General features: G+C 34.8%; 1 protein-coding gene across 5 annotated transcripts in view; it reads left to right on the forward strand.

The window, feature by feature from the left end:
* The window catches only part of FMR1 (fragile X messenger ribonucleoprotein 1), a 38,156-nt gene that overhangs the window by 5,606 nt on the left and 9,671 nt on the right, over positions 1-22,879 (forward strand). For 4 of the 5 annotated variants that reach the window (XM_072876891.1, XM_072876893.1, XM_072876894.1 and 1 more), the window contains exons 2-12: positions 3,415-3,467; positions 4,521-4,614; positions 5,667-5,738; positions 6,017-6,165; positions 7,271-7,364; positions 7,455-7,571; positions 12,572-12,742; positions 12,866-12,944; positions 15,797-15,906; positions 19,336-19,422; positions 22,578-22,773. In XM_072876891.1, coding sequence (XP_072732992.1) covers positions 3,415-3,467; positions 4,521-4,614; positions 5,667-5,738; positions 6,017-6,165; positions 7,271-7,364; positions 7,455-7,571; positions 12,572-12,742; positions 12,866-12,944; positions 15,797-15,906; positions 19,336-19,422; positions 22,578-22,773 — 1,222 coding nt within the window. Of the gene's footprint in view, positions 1-1,319; positions 1,411-3,414; positions 3,468-4,520; positions 4,615-5,666; positions 5,739-6,016; positions 6,166-7,270; positions 7,365-7,454; positions 7,572-12,571; positions 12,743-12,865; positions 12,945-15,796; positions 15,907-19,335; positions 19,423-22,577; positions 22,774-22,879 lie in introns of all 5 variants that reach the window. The other variant, XM_072876890.1, reaches the window with a different exon arrangement.

A 22,879-nucleotide genomic window follows, 5' to 3' on the forward strand; every position in this document is an offset into this window, starting at 1 on the left:
ATCTGTTTAAATATTTATACCGGAGGAAAATTGATATAATGCTATGATACAGATGATGAAAAACTGATGTGATGAAGTATCTCTGACATTTTTCTGTGTCACAAGAAACTGAAGAATAAGGAAAATCACCTTTCTATGGGTAGGTGGGATTAGACAACCAAATATTTAGGCTATTAATATAATTTGTGTCTGGTTCATTGTTTTTTAAGCATAAAACTCACACTGAGGTAGGCAAAAGTGTTGAATATATTGCATATTTGAATTTGGCAAGCTATCATTCACTTTGTAATTAATTAAAAATTCATTACAATGAATTTTTGAAATTTTGCAAGGCTGGAGTGAAAACCAGGTATTCCGTCTGTTTCTGTGGTTGAGTTTTCTGAACTTGGTATAAATTATGTCAGTTTTATAATTTTCACTAGCAATGTCTGTATTGATGGTACCTGTGTATAGTCACCAGTTATCCTTAATGTTCCTGGTTCAGGTTCCTTCAGGTTTCGGTGTTGTGACCAAAGCAATGTTGGAGGACCTGTTTAAGGGAGAGCTTTTGTAGTAACTGGAAAGCAATAAGACCCTGAAGTAATTGACTTGAAAACCTTTGCACATTGTTGGAGTAATCTTCAGCCTCATGAAGTTCATTGCTCTTTTTATGGTGACAAACACAATAACAATTACAAGAGCACTCCATCCCCTGTAGTAGATCTTCATTCTTTAAATTAGGATGTGATGCAAATCGAAGACAAGAATTTCCCATAGTTCAATACTTTTTCAAATAGCTATGTGTCCCAAGTTTTACTTTTCCCAGATAACATAAGTACTAGACTGTTAAAAGTTCTTAGGCTAGTCTTCAACTCTGATAACTTACACTTATTTCTGTCACCATCTGATTTACTTATTAATGGTAGGTTTTAGCATTATCGCCACTAGTTACGTATATTGCTGTAGTCACTAGGATTCTCCTAAAGATGACTTGGATATTATGAGCTATCAGATCTGAATATGAGATATAGTCTTGCTCTTTGCTGCTGTGCTTGTGTATTTTTCTGTCATTTCCTGTAATTTTTAGAGTGCTATTTACAGTGTCTTTTGGTGGTTTTGTCACCATAGAGGGGATGACTTCTTCTCCAAAACTCTTTCATAGTGAGAGAAGTGGTTTTTTGCTATTTTATGAATATGAGAAAATTAAGTATCAACAAATTCTTTCTTGGGGCATTGTCTTGTGTTACTCTTACCCATTTTCCTCAAGGCTATTAGTTGTTCTTGGTGTCACTTCTGTTGGATTTGCTTTATAAAATAATCTCTGTTTTTGCATATTCCAGTGTTACTAATAATACCAAGTCCCATCCTTTTCCAGTCTGTGGCATGAAGGAGTCATACCAAATACCTGGTAGTGATTACAGTATTTTTCAGGTATTAAAGGCATCCATTTCTCCTACATCTATAAGAATAGGTGGTTCAGAGCTGCACATGGCAAACATTGGAATAAATATGGGTGGAGCCTTTGAAGGTGATGTGTGTAATGTTGCAAAATCAGTCAGGGCTACCATAGTATTTGTCAAGTGCATATCCATTTCTGGAATTTTCTTACAGAAGGCACAGCAATATGAAACATTAGATAAATGTTCAGTATCTGTAATGATCAAGTGGGAGTTGTGTTGCCTCTTTATGTAAATAACATTTCTGTACTACTATCAACATAATCCTGAGATGTGGTCTTAAATCTGTTTTGTATCACGTCATTAAAAAATATCAACTGTGCTTGTAATCCCCTTGGAAGGAATATCTTGGAATTTTGAAATATGTAATGATGTAAATACTCTTAGAGACTGTTTTAAATCTCCTTTGCATGTTTGCAATAATAAACTTTCCGGTAACCTTATTCTTACAGTATTGAGAGGTGAGCAAGGTATAAAACCATTTATTGCTATTGTCATTGTGGCTTTGCTTTGACTTCTATTCAAGGTGGCATTAGTTATTTTCAGATTATTAACTAGCATTACACTTATTTCTTGTACTGAACGTCTCTGAGTAATCACACTTGTGCGCATGTACTGCTTAATTTTCATATAACCAGTTCTTGGAGCTCTGTATCAGTTATCAGGTATTGCTCTTGTTTGGTAACGAGATACTGCTGCAACTCGGGAGATGCTTTGGGATACTTTATAAAGGGAGAATATCAGAAGAATTTTTTAAAACCATTTAGATTCCGTATGAGAAAGAAACTCTTACCTTCTTGTGAGAGATAAGAGCTGTTCTTGTCTTGGAAACTTGAAATGCAAGGAGAATAAAATTTTCTACGGTTCATTAACTAACTCTTATTCAGAAGCGGTAGTTACTGCTAAATTATTTTCAGTTTACTGAGAATTTTTTGATCTGCTAAGACTGATTCCCATTGGTAGAACAAACTTATACTCAGTCTTGCTCGTGGGTTTTTATCTACCTACCTTGCAAGGATATACCATATATGGACAAATATTAGTGGAATACTTAGCACTTCACCAATGTTTATCTGTTTCAGAAGTTCAGAGAGATATTTTTAAAAAGAAAGAAACAAAAAAAAAAAACCCCACCAATCTTTTCATCCCTGGTTGCCCCGTGACCTCTATCATTTGAGGCTATGAAAAATATTTTCATCGGTAAATCCCAAAGTTCTTTGAGTATTGATCTTGCTGTTCTGTGGATGGGGGCGACGTTTGGGCTTAAAGCTGCAAATTGATCAAAGGTCAGTCAGTGGAGTAGCATAAGGCAGGAAAAGCCCTCTCGGTGCTGAATCTTAGTTCTGTGCTCTGCTTTGTGGTTGCATGGGAGGCTTAGCACAACTGCTGTCCATCCCTAGAAAAATGAAGGAAGGCTGCAGGGCATTTATCTGAAGTTTGTACACTATGGAAGTCTGATGAAGTAAATAAGGGGAAAACTGTGCTGAAATGGATATAGATGAGTTTTGCTAGTGCAATATTCAAACTTACCTTGAGGTAAAAGAGAGGAGACACAGGAATTTTTCTGTCTTTTTTATTTTTTTAGGAGTACTGATGTGGTTTAATTTCTACACCTGGCAAAATACACAAAATATGATTGTAAAATCAAACATTTTAAACTTTAGTTATAAAACTATTCAGAATGATCTTCTCATTTGCTGGTAACCTCTCCCATTACTTCTAAAAAGTAGGCAGAATGCGTGTAGAGCTCAGGCGTTCCGTCTGTGTATCAGTACTCTTGACAGTCATGAACCCAAGGAGGTTATCAACTTTCAGTACGCATTTTATATAAGTATTGCAAAATTAAAAAGGCTGACTTGAAAGCATACTTAAATTTTGAGTTTCATCAATATCTGTGAAAGGAAGGTGTTGTAAGAGTTTAAAATTATTTTTAAAAATATCCATAAGACCATTATTTTACCTTTTTTTTTCTACACAGGCATTTGTAAAGGATGTGCATGAAGATTCTATAACAGTTGCATTTGAAAACAAGTAAGTGTATTGCTGGTGTTATACCTGTAAATGATACAGAGTATCAATGTTGCATTTGATTAACCTAAATATAACTCAATAGAGTAGCATCTTTTAGATACTCTAAGCTTGTTACTAGCATGTGTTAGAATTATGTTTGATATTTACTATGTTGTGACATTTCTGTATAAATATTTTTAATTGTTTAAATATTTTTAAAGTACAAAACTATAGTAACATGAGTTTTGTTGGGAAGATAAGCATGTTATTGAATTTATGTGGTGATAACCCATGTTTGAATAAGTCAGCAGTAGTATCATGACTGCCTCTTTCTCATGTGAATGTCTTATTTTAGATTTAGCAGATTATTACAAAATTTGTTTTATAGATAAGTGATAAATACCAGTTTTCTAAGCTAGAAATGAAATTATGTTCCTTTCCCATCATTTAAGAGTATAAAAAGTTAACCTTCCGTTATACCATTTAGTTCGGGTTTCATTTCCTTCAGGAAGGAAATAACATACTGCTATATACTTTTTCCTGTGAATCTTTGTTACAGCATCATCTGTTGTATTTTGGAAATTGTTTTCTAGTTTCTTTAAAAATAATCTGTTCTTGTCATGCTCATTTTATCCAGTCTCTGTTAAAGAAACTGAAAATTAAAACTGTATTCAGACTGAATCCTCATCAAGTTTTCATAATCTATAGTAGAACAAAAGAAAAAGAAGAAAAAGGCTTGTATTGAAGGAAGTGTCCAAACAACTTATGTAAAATTTTTTAACCTGTGTTTCTAATGTTGAGGTTAAAACCTATAACTGTAAATAGAGTAAAAACTGCTGCTGGAAGATTTGAAAACAGTGCAGGTAGTGTTAGGGATTCATTTAAGATGCTTAATGGTCACTTAGGTTTATTTCTTCTTCTTATACATACATTGGATCACATTAATATAGATATATATGCACAAAAGCTCCACAGAATTTAAAAATGTAAAATTAATGGATTGAAAATGTTTCTGATTTCTATTTATGAAGAAGGTGAAAATGTTCAGGACATTCGCTGTATTTTTATTTCTAGCTGGCAACCAGAGAGACAAATACCATTCCATGATGTGAGGTTTCCACCACCTGCAGGCTATAATAAAGATATAAATGAAAGTGATGAAGTAGAGGTATGTATGCTCCATTAACTTTTGTTTTGAGAAGTGAGAGAACTTGGGGTAAAAAATGTCAGCCAAGCCAGTGGAAGGCTTGCTTCCATGTTATATGCTGTCACCTTTTTTGATTCCAAATACTACATAAAACACAATGTCAAGCACGTCATCAAGACGAGATTTTGAGCGTTGTAAACCATACGGCTATTCTGGAATTCCATGTACCATGACCTCCATGCTGATTTACAAACATAATCAGCGTTTCTTTGGTTACAGATCAGTTCTTTATCAGAACTGAATTAATCTAGAAGTAGACGCTGGACTGTAGTTCTTCAGCTGTAAGTTAATAATGTCTATATTACCAAAATTCCAAGCTGAATGAGATAATTTGCATTATATGTGTGCGTACATAAAATATAAAAATATATGTGTATATGTAAATACTTATGTATATGTACAGAGAGAGACTGGCTTTAATATAACACATTCCTAAAACTTCCTTATTTTATAAAATTGTAAAACTGATTTTTATAATTACTTTTAAAAAAGAGAACTTTCAAGATTTACATTTTGCTTTCATGCTATTTAAGTTTATTTTGCTTTGAAAGATAAGAAAATGGCAAAAATTCTTCGGTGTGGATTTGACCAATGTCATACATGTGCTAAAGAAGTGTAGATGCATGTCCTTTCCCTTCCACCCACTGGTAGGACCTCATCAGACCTACACACAATTAGAGATGTTGTTGATTAAATATTAACGGATTTAAAAGGCTGAATTATCTCTCTTCTGACTGTATGCAAGACTGAAGCAACTAATACCAGCAGATGGGGTACAACATTATTTATCTGTACAATCTTATATACGTAATTTGATATCCTACCTGTATTTGCAATAGACATTTCAGCTGTTACATGCTTACTACGCAGTGCTTAGATTAGAGACTTTATGTACCAATATATTTTGCTGGATTTTGTTCCTATAGCAGAGTTCCTGATCATATTAGTTAGTGTCAGCTTCTGTGATGTCTTTTAAGAATGCTACAGATATATAATGTATGTGTTTTGTTCAGGTTTATTCCAGGGCAAATGAAAAAGAACCCTGCTGTTGGTGGTTGGCTAAAGTGAGAATGATAAAGGGTGAGGTAGGAATATGCATATATACATATATATTTTTAATATTTATTTATACTTTATTTTTCTTATGTTGGTTTTTTATATTGATGTGCACAGTGTCTTTAACTTGTCCCTCTTCATTTTCAAAGAGTTTCTTAATTAGGACTGTTGCAATTACCATTAACCTCAACCTGAAAAGATCAAATTTGACTTCTACAGTTAACAAAAATGCCTTTCACTTAATAGTGTAATGCTCACTCTTGTCATAAAATGTGTGGCTTGGATGATTTTATTATTTTTATATCAGTTCTACGTAATAGAATATGCAGCCTGTGATGCTACGTACAACGAAATCGTCACAATTGAGCGTTTGAGATCTGTGAACCCCAATAAACCCGCAACAAAAGATACTTTTCATAAAATCAAACTGGCAGTTCCAGAAGATTTAAGGCAAATGTAAGTACAAGCGTTTCTTTATAACTTATTTCAAAATGTGGGAATAAATACATTCAAAATTAAGGAATAAAAATGCTTTTTACTGCTCTAAATTAACTTTTAAGATTTTCGTATAAGAATGTAGAAAATACAAATGTGGACATGCTTGTACTTCAGAAATAGAAAAGGTGATTTTTGTGCAGTTTAGTCCTGGAGGAGGAATCAAGGTTTTAAGGTTTGTGTGCAGTAAAGGTTAAGATTTTTATTCTTACAGCTGTTCAGCAATGTGCACAGATTAATCTGAATCCATTCTTTGTCAACTTTATTGATAATTTTCAAATGGTCACTCTTTCATTGATAGAGTATCTGACAATCTGTGCAAGTTGGTATTTAATGGCAAAAGAAAACACTGCCTTATACTGTAGGGCATAAGGCGTTTTGATGATGGCTGTGAGAATAGTTGTGCAATAATCAGACCTCCCATAATATGATACAGAAACAGCTAGTTTTCTCCTGGAACACGGACATGTCATTCTCATGTAAATACAGCTCTAAAACTCAGATTAATGCTGACTCCCCTCTTTTAGCTTCAGATCACTTGCTGCTTTTTTGAGATACATGTTATTGCCTCAGTGTGGAATAAGCTATAAATTCAGGTTAAAGTAAGAATTTCTGAAGTTAATGTTACAGTACACAAGTTCACTAAGTAGCGAGTGGACAGAAGAAGCCTGGAGAAGCAAAATACAGTATGAGATGAACATAAGGTCATTAGAATGCTGCAGTGGTTACAGTGAAGTCACATATACCAGTTCATGGTGTGTTTGAAACTTTGCACTTGCCAGTTGTAATGATTATAGCTTTTTAATGTAGTTTTACTTAACTCATTTGTTGTTTCATAGATGTACATACAGAAAATTTCTGAAATATTTCTAATACTAGTCATGTGAAAACAAATGAAAGAAAAATGAATAAAATAAATGATAACAGAATAAAATAACACCTGCATTAAAAGGGAGAACTTGGATATATTTATTTAGATTCTTTGTATTAAGAAATTAATCTTTTTGGCTGTGAACCATAAATGCAGCAGTTATTATTTTTAACTTTGTAGTGTTTTTATTCCTAGGTGTGCCAAAGAATCTGCACATAAGGACTTCAAAAAAGCAGTTGGAGCTTTTTCTGTAACATATGATTCTGAAAACCACCAGCTTATTATTTTGGTAAGTATAAATGTCTAACCATACCATTGACAGTGGTTTGTTTTAAAAGTTCATGTGTAAACCACTATGTTTTCTTTATTAATAATTTAGTCAATCAATGATGTAACAACAAAGCGGGCAAATATGCTGATTGATATGCACTTTCGAAGTCTTCGTACCAAGTTATCCCTGATACTGAGAAATGAAGAAGCTAGCAAACAGCTGGAGGTATGTTGTTTGTTTTCGCTGAAGTAATTTGAGTTTAAAAAAAAAATACTTGTGTATTTGTTAGCTGGTAGGACTTGCATTGGGGTGAAAGTAATTATTATGTACTGATACTATTCTCAGTGTTAAAAAGAGGCTGATGTAACCCAACAAAGTTGTTTCAGGTTAAAGGGCGTGTTCTTGCAAAGACTCATTTTTATCCAATCCAATTTTATTCAGCAGGATTTTGTGTGGGATTAAATACAAGTATATATATACACATGCATACACATGTTACCTCCTCCCAGGTGACAAGTGATAGGACGAGAGGAAATGGCCTCAGGTTGCACCAGGGGAGGTTTAGACTGGATATTAGGAAATTTTACTTCACTGAAAGGGTTATCAAGCATTGGAACAGGCTGCCCAGGGAAGTGGTTGAGTCGCCTTCCCTGGAGGTATTTAAAAGACGTTTGGATGAGGTGCTTAGGGACATGGTATAGTGGTGGTCTTGGTAGTGTTAGGTTTACAGTTGGACTCAATGATCTTAAAGGTCTTTTCCAACCTATACGATTCTGTGATGTTTTTCACAGTTTGAAGCAAAATAATTATCCATTGTTGCATGAATAGTGCCACATATTCAATAGGTTTCAATTACTGTTTTTTAAAAATAGATGGGAGTGAATATGGCATGATACTGAGATGGACTAGACATGGATCTTGCAAAACAGCACAGTGAAAATGAGAGAGGGCAAGGGGTGAGACTGATGTTGGTAGGACGTATGAAGGAACAGGTTTGTCTATAGATAAAATGTTAGGAAATCATCTTACAGCAGATACAGCTTCTGATATTCCTGTGACTGGAGAGTGGGTGTTGACTGGCAAGAAGCTTGACTCATACTTCTCTATGGGAAAAAAAAAAAAGAAAGAAAAAGAGTAGGCTAGGAAATAAGAGGATCTTTATACAGTAGAATTAACACTTCTTCATGGTTTTTCTCCTATCTACAAATCAGAAAAAATAGCAACACTTTTGAAAACTACTTTTTAGACACTGTCAAGAAGTACCACTTGCACTATTGTAATTCAGTTTTACCTGGGTGTATAGCAGCTCTGTTACTTTAGAGCCAGGTTCCATTCCCCCCCACTCCAAGGGTTACATCTATTTGGTTTTAGCTTGACGTGGGATGTGGTGCAGTAGTTCAGGCCTCTTGTATCCAGCAGGTGTACTCACTGTTACAAGAAGTTATCTCTTCTGTTGTTCTTTTTAGTCTCTTGATTTCTATATTTCAGAGCTGTAATCCAAGTTTGTTTGGGTCTTGATTTTCTCAAGACCAAGAAAGGACCGGTTTCTTCTCATTGGTGTTCCTTCTTGAGCACCCCACTGTAGCTCTTCAGTAATCCATTCTTCTCTGTGTTCCTCCAGAACTGACAATTGTGTGGGCAGTTTACCTCTTGAAGTGCAAAGTATTATTTTGGAGGTGGGAAGAACAACAGCCTCTTTAGAGCTAATTCTCTTTACATGCACCCACAAATGCATGCACCAACAGCTGTTGTCATTGATTCCTTTCCCAAACTAATCTTGGATTCTTGCTGTCATTGGAAGGCTGAACCTTTTTGCTGCTGTGAAAGACTCGAGAACTTGATGTGGTTCTCACTAGAAAACCATTATTGGACTTTTAAGTACTGCTTAGGTAGAAACCAGTGAAGGTTGTTGTGAGATAAATACATACGGTTGTCATTTGCGTGACAAAAGTTGGCTGGTATTTTTCATGTTGGCATTTGTTTCCTGTAGTTAATAAATATAAAATCAATTTCAACCAAACCTGAAAAGAAAAGCTTCAGATAACAGAAATCATGAGTATGATTTTTATTGAGACACTGACATACAAACAGACTGCACATGTCCATTAGCAGAAGAAATCCTTAGTGAATGCTTTTACTGCATTATTATTAATAGTTCATTGTTTCCATCAAACTCTTTTCTTTCTTGTACTCTCTGAACTTTAAATGTCTGCCACTTTTTTTCTTCTAGCAGTTTTACCTTTCCTGCTTTCTGAGCCATAATCACTAGACCAGCTTCTTGTTTGGTTGGTTTTTTTATTTCCATTTGTTAGATCTTGTACCTTGTTTCTTTTCTGCATATTAGCTTCTTGACTTGCATGGCTCTACTTCTCAAACGTGGCTTTTAGAGCATCAAGTAAAGTAACCAATTATTTTTTGTTTGCGTTCTTTCCCAGTAGGTGTGGCTTAGTTATTTTTTTTGACGTTCTAAAAAGCCTGAATTTACAAGCGTACTTTTGCATTCTGGCTTGTGTTTTATTCTCTCTAAATGCAGTTTAGTCATGGCCTCCAAGTAGGTATTAGTACATTATTTGCATAGTAGTTTCTTACTAATTTATTGGAGGGAAGTAGAATATAGGTTTATGTTTAAATAAAATACATCTTGTGATACATAATTTACAGAAAAGCTAATGATATTTTAGTACAAGCAATATAACTCCAGTTTGACTGTCATAGCCAGGGTCCCCAGTGATGATGTAGCTTCACCTTTTTCTACATATCGTAGATAGTTGTGTTAATGACTGATCATTGGCTTGATCATCCTGTTCTCCACTCTTATGTGGCAGTCTGTAACAGATGTCAACTAGTAAATCAGCATTTGGATTTTCTGTTGGAGTGTAGATCTGTGAGCATTTAAAATAATGTTTGCTTTCCCAGTTGTCTGTAGCCAAGTTAAAAAAATGCTTGATAGAGTGCCCTGAGTATATGAAATATTTCATGACACTTGGATACATATAGCACTATCTACTGTAGCCAGTTCTCTGTGACAGTGATTTAGCACAGGATATTTACCAACAGCTTTAAGCAGGAGCAGGTCAGATAACAGCAGTTTAACTGGGACAGAGTAGGGCTTACTGTGGGCTCTTTCTTGATGTTTTCTCAACCTCTGTAAGGTCTCATGTTGCTGAGGTTAAACTGCTAATTTAAAGTGTGCTTGTATATGTCTTTGCAGTAGTTACAGCTTTGATTGCGATGCAGAAACATGTATAGGATTATATATCTTGGCTCTGGAAAGATAATATACAGCTTTATCTCTTTTCTTCCTTGCAAAACACTCTTTTCCATTTTACTTAATAGATTATCACAGTTGGAAATTCTGTCTTCCCTTGATGCATTAAACTATTGTTACTTCCCTGTGTTCTGTTATGCTCAGACACTTGTGGATAGTGTCCACATTTTTATGTAGGAATTTTACTCACTATGGTATATAATGACTTTTTAACGCATTTTATATTTGCTCTTCTCTGTAGATTTAAGTACTGTAACGTCCTCTAAATGTATGACAGCTTAATTGTCACAAACAATATATATTTTTTTTCTTTATGTTTATGTCTTACTGATTTCTCTCTGTATGTTTCTTTTAGTTCTCAGGGTGACCAAACTTAGTGATCTTCCTGCTTCATATAGCACAAGCATCCTATAAGACAACTGTCTGTTTTTTGAAAGTATGAAGAGGCTGTGTAGGAGAAACTTATCAGTCATTGTTTTAGTCTTTTCAAATATGTGGTTTTGAAGAAAATGTGTCCACTTACCTTTTTTTCCCCACTTGCTTGACAGGTTCTGAACTGTATGCAATTCATCATTTCCCAAGTGTTTTTCCTTGCACTCATGAGGTCTGTTCATGCTAATAATCTAAGCCACCTGGAATTGACAGAGGCTGTTCATATCAATGCAGAATCATATGGGTGTTGACAAAATATAGGTTTCCTGCATGTTTGAGCATTTTCAGCACCATCCAACTGCACAGTGTGCTAAAAGATATTTCTCAAAAGCTTCCTTCTGTTCCTAGCTCTCTTCTGCATGCTTGCTGTGTGGTGGAAGCTTTATACAGTTAAGAAAATACTGAAACTGTATTTTACGTATGGGCTTGTATATGCATACTTGTGCATCAAATCAGAGCTCACTAACATATTTCTCTTGGAAGCTCAGGACTGCTTTAGGAAATTGTTTACTATGGTCATTGGAGTTATAGTTTGTTTGGGTTGTTTTTCCCCCTGTTTTGTGTATTTTTTGCAAGTTTTATCCAGGTTTCTAGGGATACTTTTTCAGTTATTTTGAAAATCCTCTTCCAGATCCAAAAGTTGGTTAGCGTTTTTTGGTTGGTTTTTCTTTTTTTTTTCTTGGTATCTTATTTCATACAGGAGATCCTCATAAGATTCTGTAAGCCATTTTGTACTGTTTGGTTGCACCATAGCAGTTGCGTGCAAAGGTGATGAGAGTTGCAAAACAGTAACCAGGTGTTTAATTCGAGAGTAACTGAACCTCAAACACGTGATTTAAAGTTGTTTTAATGGTATAGTCTTTAGTCATTGTTACTGCCCTGCTGAAGCAAGGAATTTTATCTTCATAGCATGTTACAATCTCTGATTGACCCTTCTGTCTTGGTAGAAATGTGATTCCTGGATGAAATTCTTAACATACTTATTCTCTGAATTCAAGCAATGTATTGCAGTTATACCTTAATTTTGTGTTGTCTTGCATAGGCACGGATTCTTCATTTTATTTTAAGTGCAGTAGATATCCCTAGTTACTCTGTTTTCTGTATAATTTTTGTGTCCAGTGATTTACTGCTGTTTCCCCCTACCTGTTGAAATGGGTGCAGTTTTTTTTTCTCTGAGATCACAGGGTTTGCTTTAATAATCAACACAGCTCCTATCTTACTAACCTACACGAATGCTGTCTTACCCAGTAACACTTGATAGCCGTAGATAATTCAGTGGTAATTCAAAATATAGAGGTGTCAACACAACTAGAGGCTAGCCTTATGTTAATATGTAAAAGGCAATACTAGGACTTCTGAAGAAGACTCTTCAGTGTTTTTGAAGTGAAAACAAGTGCATTAAAAGGATTGATTAAAGTAAAAAGTAGGCTAAGTACCCAATTAAAGAATCTGCTCTAAATTTATGTTGATTTCTCTCTCCGGTGTACTAAAAAGCAAAGTAAGCTAACATTATATTTTTCTTCAGAGTTCGAGACAACTTGCATCGCGATTTCATGAACAGTTTGTTGTACGTGAAGACCTAATGGGTTTGGCTATTGGCACTCATGGTGCTAATATTCAGCAAGCCAGAAAAGTCCCTGGAGTGACTGCTATTGATCTTGATGAAGATACTTGCACATTCCATATTTATGGAGAGGTAAGTTCCCTTCTTTAACCTTTGGAAAAAAAAAAAAAAAAAACCCCACCAAAACACAAAAAAACCCACAAAAAAACCTTGGGAAAATGGATCTCGTTTCTCTCATACATCTATCTATTTTAGGATCAAGATGCAGTGAAAAAGGCAAGAAGTTACCTTGAATTTGCTGAAGATGTCATACAAGTCCCAAGAAATTTAGTAGGTATGTCAATTCTGGAGGCTGTGTGATAGTAAGGAAAAATGCCTTCTGAGAACTGTTTTTTACTTTTAGAAGGGTGGCAGGGTAAAAGTTTGAAGACGTTCTCTTTGTGGAAGGGTTCTAGGTGGTACAAAGTTTGGGGGCTTGGGGCTTTTTTGTTTTGTTTTCCAGCTCCATGCAGAATTTTTACAGACACATTTACCTTCAGTACATTGTAAGAAATTACCTCCTGGTTTGCAGTTTGGGGATATCTTAAACTAGAAGCAATGTGCTGATGTTTAAATACAAAGTAGAATAGCTTCTGGATTGAGCCAAAGAATTAAATTACTTCCTCCAAAGATGTCCAGAGATTAGTTCAGCTATACAACAGATGAATCAGCAGTCTCATATTTTCCTAGTATATTTTGAATCATTTCTTTGACTTGCATTTGTCTTCTTTCCTGTCCTTTTATATCTGAAATACAGTTTGTTTAGAAGCAGCACTGTGGGATGAACTGAACACTTAGTTAAGGTACCCAATGATAAAGAAAATATCCCAAAGACAATCTAATAGATTTTCATTATCAAACACCCTGAAAAAAGTCCTCAAGAATGCATGCAGCCTTTGTGTGTGTGTGGGAAATCTTTTAATGAGCTTTTGATGCTACAAAGCAACATAAAAATACATGGCTTAATTCAGTAGATAAGAAATGAACAGGGAAAATACTATATGGTATAACATACCTCTAAAAGCAAATACTTTAATAGGTTGTCCAGCAGTGTATGAAAGCTGGCGGTGAAGCAGTGTGAAATTCTGCAATGGGACAAGTACTTACAAATGTGGTACCTCAGCGCTGGAATTGATTTAAAAACAGTAGTTTTCCCTTCCCCACTCCCTCCTGATTCTACTAGTGATAAGTAAAAATTATAAGCTGCCATCATTATTTCAACTTGAGGTTTTAATTTCTTTGTTTCTGTTTTCTGTTTAGAACTTTGCAATTATTTCTGTTTGGCAGTTTTTCATTTGTACTCTGCTTCTTGGCCTGGATTCTTTAGAATATAAAACTGGCTGAACCATATATTATATCCAAAATAAGCTATGTTTGATAATTTGCTTTTTTAAATTTCTAATAATTTGCCAGAAAACTAAATAATTTGCTTTAAAAAGGCAGTAGGCTTTTTTCCTTTAACTACATTATTATTATGCTGATTTTTTTATCTAAAGAAAATGCAAACATCTGGCTTTTTCCACTTAATTCCCCTATAAAAAAATTTCAAACCAAACAAAAACAAAACAACAACAAAAAACCCACTCAATATGTTGCTTTTTAAAAGGCTGTATGGAAATTTATAACCTGAAACATAGGCTGCATATATGCATACAGTTCTCAATTATTTTTAAAGATTTTTATGCATGTTTCTGAATTCTAACTAAAATATTTAAAAATATATATTTCTTTAATTGGGACAACCAATGTAAGGTTCTTTCTTTTCTTCTTTTCCTTTCTGTTTTTTGGTTTACTTGACTGTTTTAAATCACTACCAAGGCTTTTTTACATTTATTAGTAAGCTGCTGTTAGATTTGCCAGTGATGTGTAATGGAATAAAGTACTCAGAAGCAGCTTTTGACTCTCAGAGCAGCCTTTGTCATCAAGGAAGAACTTATTGGACATATTTTTTCACATTTTCTACAAATATGTAGGATTTAAAAATTCATGGTAGAAAAATTGAAACACAAAAATGAAAATGTATTTAGCTTTGAGCAATAGGAACAATGTCCCTTGTGATTAAAAGTGGGGTTTAATTTGCTCTTCATGGATTAATTATATCAGCAAAACAATAGCTGTCATGCACTCACTATTTTTTGCCTTTCAGTGATGTGCCTGTGAAAAAGGTTACGTTGCAAGTTTTCCAGCAGTTTTGTTAACAGAAATAAAGATTTTTTCTTTAATGCAGAAAACACCTTTTATATCACTCTCTTAAGCTTTTCTTTAATGCTATGATTGAAGGATATGGCCTTTCCTCATTACTTCCCAAGCAGCTCAGTTTTCCTGTCGGTTTTCAGACAGCAAGTTATTTTGCTTAGGTTGGAGACCACTAAAGTTTCCATTTTCATTGTCTCAGATGGGAATGTCTCGTTCTGAAGATAAATGTATGCATTACTGACATTAGAGTATAAATTATTTCCCTGTTTGTCTTTTTAATGCATTATAAACTATTTTCAAATATCTCTAAAAAAGCTTAGTTTCAGAGAAGAGAATTCTACATCTGGCTCACAGTATCTTCGGTAGTATTGGAAAACTTCATCAACTAAAATTTTTGTGAACGAACTGAGTTTTGCTTTATTCTCTACCCAAAAGGTAGTTACAGCAAATGTTAGGGCATTGTAAAAGAGTTTTTTGTTTTTGTTTTTTAAATGCAACCAGCAATGTTTATTTGTAAATCACTGAACTTATTTTACACCTACCAAAGCAAAGCCGAATAAGTATGCAAGATACAGAAACATTCAGTAATTGAGATGTGTAATTTCAAATAATTTTATACAAAGGTAAGGCATTTGTGATTGAATTTCCTTTGTTCTCTTTTATAGGAGCTTTGAAAAAGAAGGAAACTATACTCAGTAACAAACTTTATAATGAAACTACTTCTGTATGCTGCAGTGGTTGCTTTGGAACATTACCAAAGTTAACACCTCAAGTTTACTTAGACACTTTAGTTCATGGCTCGTTAACTAAATCTTTGTTGTGGAGTATTAAGTCATTTTTGACAAGTTCTTGCACTGGTAGTAAATACTCTTGTTTAATTAGAGTATAGTAATACTCTCAGGTTTGGGGGAAAACCCTAAAGGTGGAATGTTCTTTATGTTCTTTCTGTAGGAAAAGTAATAGGAAAAAATGGAAAACTGATTCAGGAGATAGTGGACAAATCTGGTGTTGTAAGAGTGAGAATTGAGGCTGAAAATGATAAAAATATTCCACAAGAAGAGGTATGTTTTCAGTTAATGTGACTTCTGTATGTGTTAATTGGTGGTTATATTCTACCCAGTGATAAAATAAACTCTTCCTTGTATCCTCATAGTGGTAAGATAAAGTTTTGATTAATGTGTGTTTTTCTGATGGAATCTATTATTTCCCTATTAATGCTGAGGGGTATTTTTATATAAATTTAGCTCGTTATCTGTGTTTGAAAAATGCTTTCTGAAATTTTTTGGTGATGCACCTTCTTAGAGATTTCATTTTATTCCTGTTAGAAGCAGTGACACTGTTTACCAGTGCTTGCTAAGCTGTAAATCAGTATATGTGAAACTTACTGTTTTCATTCATTAATTTGGTTTGAGTTTGATCTCTTAAGGTTTTACCTGGTTTAAATTTTTGTTAGTAATTTCTTATATTGTAATGAAAAGCTTGTGCTTTATGTATAAACCTCTCTTTTTTTAAATATTACCTAAATTCACAATAGCCTGTGAATTGTAACCTAAAGAAGAAACAAATATGAACAATGTGATACTCTAGGTTTGCACAGGAAGGCCATCAGCCTTGTAAAGGGCCTTAATGAAGTCTTGAACTTTGTAATTTGAGGCGCTTTTATGTGGGGCTGTGTTGAGGGGAAAGGTTGCAGGTTTGCAAGGAAAGCTTCAGGCATGAAGCTTTTAACATCTCAATGCAAAAAGATTCCCTAAGCACATTTCACATTTGAAATTGCAAAGAAAACTGAACTGTCTTTAATTTACCTGGAAATCTAAATATGTACCAGGTAAGGAACCTTTGCTACTTTGAATAAGATCTGAAATACATTTCTGGAAACCTTATGTTCTTGCTTGAGTAGTTATTTCATCTTTGTATTATCACTGTAAAACTGTTACTGAAAACCCACAATCCAATTTCCATCTTTCTGTACGTGGTGGCTAAGCAATTAAGTAAGTTTTTTTTTACTACTTTACTAGTTTTACATCTATCTGAAGAGGTAAAGTAGTAAATGTTTAGATTTAAAGGATTCACTGCTATGTCTTATTTCATTTCTAATGATAAATTCTTGCAGCATAAAATTCTTGAACTAGCTTAATAAGCAAGAGGGTGCTATTATTGCTGCAGGCTAAATAACATTTTTAATGTGTCAGCCTACAGAAAAATAGAAGGGTAAAAGAGCAAGTAGTCATGGCTGCAATTAGTATGTCAGGTTTTCTTTTTTCTTCTGGCTTGAAAAAGCTTATTTGTTGATGTTCTTCAATCCAAAATGCAGCTTTTAAAGATTAACTTGAAAGCTTTTTTTACCTGCCAAGTTCTGCATTCATACTTCTCTGTTTTACCTGCTAATGACATTGCTAACACTGGCATTGCTTACTCTGCTTCACGTGTTAGTTGTGTCATACCAGGAGCAACACAGAAACCTGAGATCAAATCTTGGCAGGTAAGAGTTAGTTCTTGTAAGTTTATTTGTATTTCATATTTAAAATGTGCATTAATCTTCCCATGTGTGAACTTGGATATTACAGCCCTTCTTTTTGTAAAGAACAGTAGTTCAATTTTAAATTTTAATACAGCATTGGGTTCTATTTCTTACGACTGAGATGTTAGAGTACTGCCCATAAATTTCAGGTGCAATTTCATAACTCCCATAATTTTATAACAGGATCTTCAGGCTTTTCATCTTTTTAAAATGAGATAGGTACTGTTTGTTATAGCAGTATGTATTATTTTTATCTCTAAATTTCTTATGCACATAAGGTCTGCTCAGTATTCACCACTGAAACTAAGTTGACAGTTAGTACTTTTGCTTTGAAGACAAATAAGGTTCAATAAGTAAGCACTTGATGCTTTTGTATGGTTAAAATTGCTTGACTGTTACCAGCTCATATTCTTAATAGTTGGCATTGCTATACCTAGAATCCACTTCCAAAAGCAGCAGCAAGCAGTTTCCTTAAATGCCTTTTTAAGTCAATCGTCTTGTGATCTTTTAATAATTGATACTATGTGCTAGTTAATGCCAGTTTAGTAGAAATTTCACTGCTCTTTATCAGGTTATTTATGAAACTTAAAATACCCCAGATAATAAAACATTTCGGTCAATGATGCCTTTGGATTGCTAATGCTCATGAAAGTTAGTGTTAGTGTTGAGGTTCCTTAGGATTAGAGGATTGTGTAATTTTTTTTCCTTGTTATTCAATGCAAATGTGTAAGATCAAACAAAAGTTGTTTGTATGTAAAAGACAAAGGAAAAACAAACAAACAAAAAAAACCCAAAAAGCAGAGGCAAATTATAGACTTGCCACTCTTAGCCTCAGCATACTGTGCATGTGTTATTTTTTGTTTAAGACATTTACGTCTCAACTTTTGCAAAAAACCCCCTCCTTTGGAATGCAGTCCTGCAAAGGGTGTGCGTACAGTGAAAATTAAAGGTGTCTTTAGAGGTTATGATGAGATACCAAAACAAAATTTAAATTAATTCAGTAGGTGTAGCCAAGCTCTGGGTCTGCAATGGCATAGGTTTCAGCAGCTGAGTGTTTATGAGACTTTCAGGTTGACTTCTGCAGTCCACAGTGAAGCTTATACTGCCATGGTGAGGCTGCAGCTGGTACAAGAGTCGTTTAAAGGTAGCTCATTGGGTCTGTGTGGGCTGCAATCACACCTCTGAAATGCTGAGTAGACCTATTTTAGCGTCAGGAGTTTTGGTGTGGAAATTATACTTGTATCTGCTAAAGTTTAGTTGTTTTCAGAACTCGGGGACCCTTTTAGATAGATTTCTTAGCCTGCTTTGGCCACCTAAGTTAGTCTTTAGATACTTTAGCTCCAAGTGTCATAATTTCCGGCATTAGAATTTCCAGCTTTACATTTTTCAGGTATTTGTTGAATTACTTAAACAAAATGCTTGAAAGGTAAAAGAAATGTAAGTTAGCAATTGTTACCTGAAGAACTAACTTATTTCTTGATTTTTTTTTGTTTTGTTTGCCTTTTACAAATTGAGAGATCCTCAAGAAGGATCAAGTTTTGTTTTATGGCACAGTGTTAATTTGATTTACTTTTTTAAAAGATCAAAGGTTTCTTTACTGATATGTAGCCTAAAAAAACCTGGTATAAGAGAGTAGACGTGATCAGCTAAGGTGGTATTAATTGTGAAGGGAGGAAACCAAAGTGTTTTGAAATGACTGGTTTTTTTACTTGTTCAGGAAAATAAATGTTGGCATTGTGATGCATATGATCTAAATTTTCTTTAAAAAAAAGCTATTTGTATAAATGGAATTAGTCTACATGATCTAGTCAACATCAAAATTTAAATATACTATTGTCTCATTTATTTTTTTAATTTATGCTTATCCACATTGTAAAAATTGTTTTCAAGTTTTACAGTAATATATTTGGTTCTCTTCAGTGTTTGATGCCTAATCAATAACCACAGAACTATTGTTACTGTGTTTTAGGGAATGGTACCATTTGTGTTTGTGGGAACCAAGGATAGCATCACTAATGCAACTGTTCTTCTGGATTATCATCTTAATTATTTAAAGGTGAGGAAAATGATGCTGCTTTACCACTGGAATTTTTCTATCAGTTTTTAAGATGGTAACAATAAGATGATGATCAAAATCTGTTCGGGCCCCAAAGGCTGTTGAAAAATTCATGTTATAACAGATTTTCAGTCTTCTCGTAAAAGCCGTGTTTTAATAAAAGAATCGTTTATCTGAAGGATGGAGTGAAAAAAAAATTTTCAGAATGCAAAATACAAAGGAATAAGAAAAATCTATCTCAAAAATGCTGACAACTTTATGTACAAGGGATAGTCAGTCCCTCATGCAACTGCAAAGCAAGCAGGGTTCTGTGCAGAGATCTTGTATACAGTGAGCTTTTCATTCTAAAACCCTACACTTCTTTTTCTGTAGTTAATTGACATTTCATACTTGAGGATGTTTTGTAGGCAATTCAGCTTTATATGTTGTGTTTGCCTGTTGGCTCCATAACTTCTCCAGTAGTCTGCAGCGCTTGTTGTCTTTTGTATAGGGAGCAAATGTGCCCCACTTTATTGCTTATAGTTACTTTTGCTTATAATTATTATGGCCAGATGCTCAGCCTTTGGCAGGGCCAGATGCTAACAGCAGGGACTGCTTTGAGTTGTTTAATTAAATATGTTCTTGCATCTCTTTTGAAACCTCCAGACCATTGGTAATTTGATACATGTCCAGACTATGCAGCAGCTATCATTTAATCTTCTAGAATGCTAAAACTTCTGTATACAGCTAAAATAAACTTCTCAGTACAGGTATCAGAGGAGTTAGAAGAAGAAACAACTTTTGTTCCCTTACTTACCTACTCAATAACTGTACCTTTTAATCCTGCTTGTGGAGCACTTGGGTTTTTCAGTGTTTCGGAGCAGCTCTGCAGCTATCAGGTAGTAAAGGTAGAGAAGGACCACATGAAAACTAGTACTAAAAATCGGGCTCCTTTCTTGCATACTCACTATTATTTCAGAAGATATTTCTGGTTTAACTTCTTTGGCCACTTTAAATGGGTACTTGTATGTGAGTCAGTACTTAAATGGATACTGATATGTGAGTGGAAAGTGCTTAATAGCCAAGCAATTCTTAAGATTCTTCAGTTCATTGCCAATTAGGGTCACTTTCTCTTAGTACTGTCCTAACCTTTCTGAACAGAAGGGCACATACAACAGTGTTCATCGGTCTGTATAACAACTAGAGGATTCTCATGTTGGAGGTTTTGATCTCGGCCTTCTCATCCCATTTAACATACACACACGCACAAAAAAAAGTTGTTATCTTAGCGGCCTGTTGCCTTATGGTTCGGTTTCAGAATAATGTCCTCTAGTTCATGACAAGAAATGGAAGTGACTTGTTCCTTTAAGATTTTCTGTGTTTCTGTGCCTCTAGGCAAAGTTTATTATGGAAACTTTTTGTAAAAGATACACAATAGGGCATCAACATCAAATGTACTATATCAACTCAAAGTAGTGAATTTCTCTATAAAAGAAGAAAGCAGACTTGGCTGGAGTGACTGTTATGTGGTGAAGTTTTAGGATCCTGAGAGGAAGCAGAAAGACTAATACCAGGATCACAGCCGCAGGCTTCAGGAGAGTGGACTTTGGCCTGTTCAGGGATCTGCTTGGAAGAATCTCATGGGATGCATTCCTGGAAAGAAAACAGATCCAGGAGAGCTGGCTGATATTTAAAGTATCACCTTCTGCAAGCTCAAGAATAGTCCATCTTGATATGCAGGCAAAAGTAACAGGAGGCCTGCATGGATGAACAAGAAGCTTTTGGCAAAATTCAAATACAAAAAGGAAGCATACAAGGGGTGGAAGTAAGGACAGGCGACCCAGGAGGAATATAAAGGCACAATCTGAGTGTGCAGGGATGAGTTTGGGAAGTCTATCTGGAGTTGAGTATGGCAAGGGATGTGAAGGGCAACAAGAAGGGCTTCTACAGGTATATTGACAGCAAAAGGAATACTATAGAAAATGCAGGCCTGCTGCTGAATGGAGTAGGGAACTTGGTCACAAAGGAAAAGGATGAGGTACTGAATGTCATCTTCACTTTGTTTTTTTTATTGATAAAGATTTGTCATAAGGAATACCAGGCCCCTGAAACTGATGGGAGAGTCTGGAGCAATGAAGACTTACCCTTCCTAAAGGAGGATTGAGTTAGGGAATATCTGGGAAAAAAAAGGGATATACACAAGTCAGCGGGACCAGATGGGATGCATCCCTGAGTGCTGAGGGATCTTGTCAAAGTGCTAGCTGGACTAGGTGACCTCCAGAGGTCCCTTCCAATATCATGCTGAAACTTTCATAAATAGCTTTCTCCCTGATTTAAAAAAAAAAAAAAAAAAGGTGGTTGCCACTCTTTGATGTTAGCTAAACATCTCAAACTGACAAAAGTACTCTCTGAATATGTGTCGCCATAGATAATTATTGTTTGTGTTTATCTCTGCTAGTAGTTACGTGTGGTAAGAATTCTTTGTGATGGCTGTCTTTCTATGACTGAGTTACAGCACTTTGCTCTCTATGCTTTTGTTTCCTCACTTCTGTGGTATTATTCATTATAGTTAAGTGGAATTTAACAGCAGTGTAACCTCTAGCCCTTTTTATGAAACAATGCTATTACATCATAATTGTTTAACTTTGATACGTTACATGCAACAGTGTAAGAAGTTTGTGTTGGAATCTAAAAAGTTTAAAATATTTCATTGTTGGAATGCTAAAATTGGACGATATTGCTGTGTTCAAAAATATAGGAATGTTAATTTCCCTGTTTAAAGAATGTTTAACTCCCTTAAGGGTAAAGATCTCATAAATTTAATACTGAAGTATAGTTAATTTATCTCCTGAAAACAATTGATCTGAGTACTTTTTCTTGATGTATCTGTTTTAAATACACCTAAACTTGCCAACTGTGCTACAGGGAGAATTGTATTGGTAACAAACAGATTTGAACATTTGAGGGGGTTTTTTTGTAAACAAATTATTCTCAAAGCTGAGTTACTATTTTTAGTAATAAGTATTGCTAAGTATTAATACTTTACTAAGTATTAAATAGATTATTAGTTGCAATACTTAAGTGCTCTTTCTTTCTGAGAACTGCACGTCTGTATTCAGACATTCAGATGATTAAATAGTGGTTACATATGACTTGCTATGCTTGTGTTTGTGTAGGAGGTGGACCAGCTGCGTTTGGAAAGATTGCAAATTGATGAGCAGCTTCGACAGATTGGAGCTACTTCCAGGCCACCACCAAATCGTACAGATAAGGAAAAAGGGTACATGACTGATGATGGTCCAGGACTTGGACGTGGTAGTCGACCTTACAGAAACAGGGGACATAGCAGACGTGGTCCAGGCTATGCTTCAGGTAGGTAACCAGAAGTACACTTACAGTTTTAAGAGTGGCCCATTGATCTTTTGATTTATTGAAAAAGACTGGACTTGGAACAGAGCTGTTAAAACAAAAATTCAGT

Source organism: Ciconia boyciana, chromosome 12 (assembly GCF_034638445.1).
Source record: "Ciconia boyciana chromosome 12, ASM3463844v1, whole genome shotgun sequence".
Lineage (NCBI taxonomy): Eukaryota > Metazoa > Chordata > Aves > Ciconiiformes > Ciconiidae > Ciconia > Ciconia boyciana.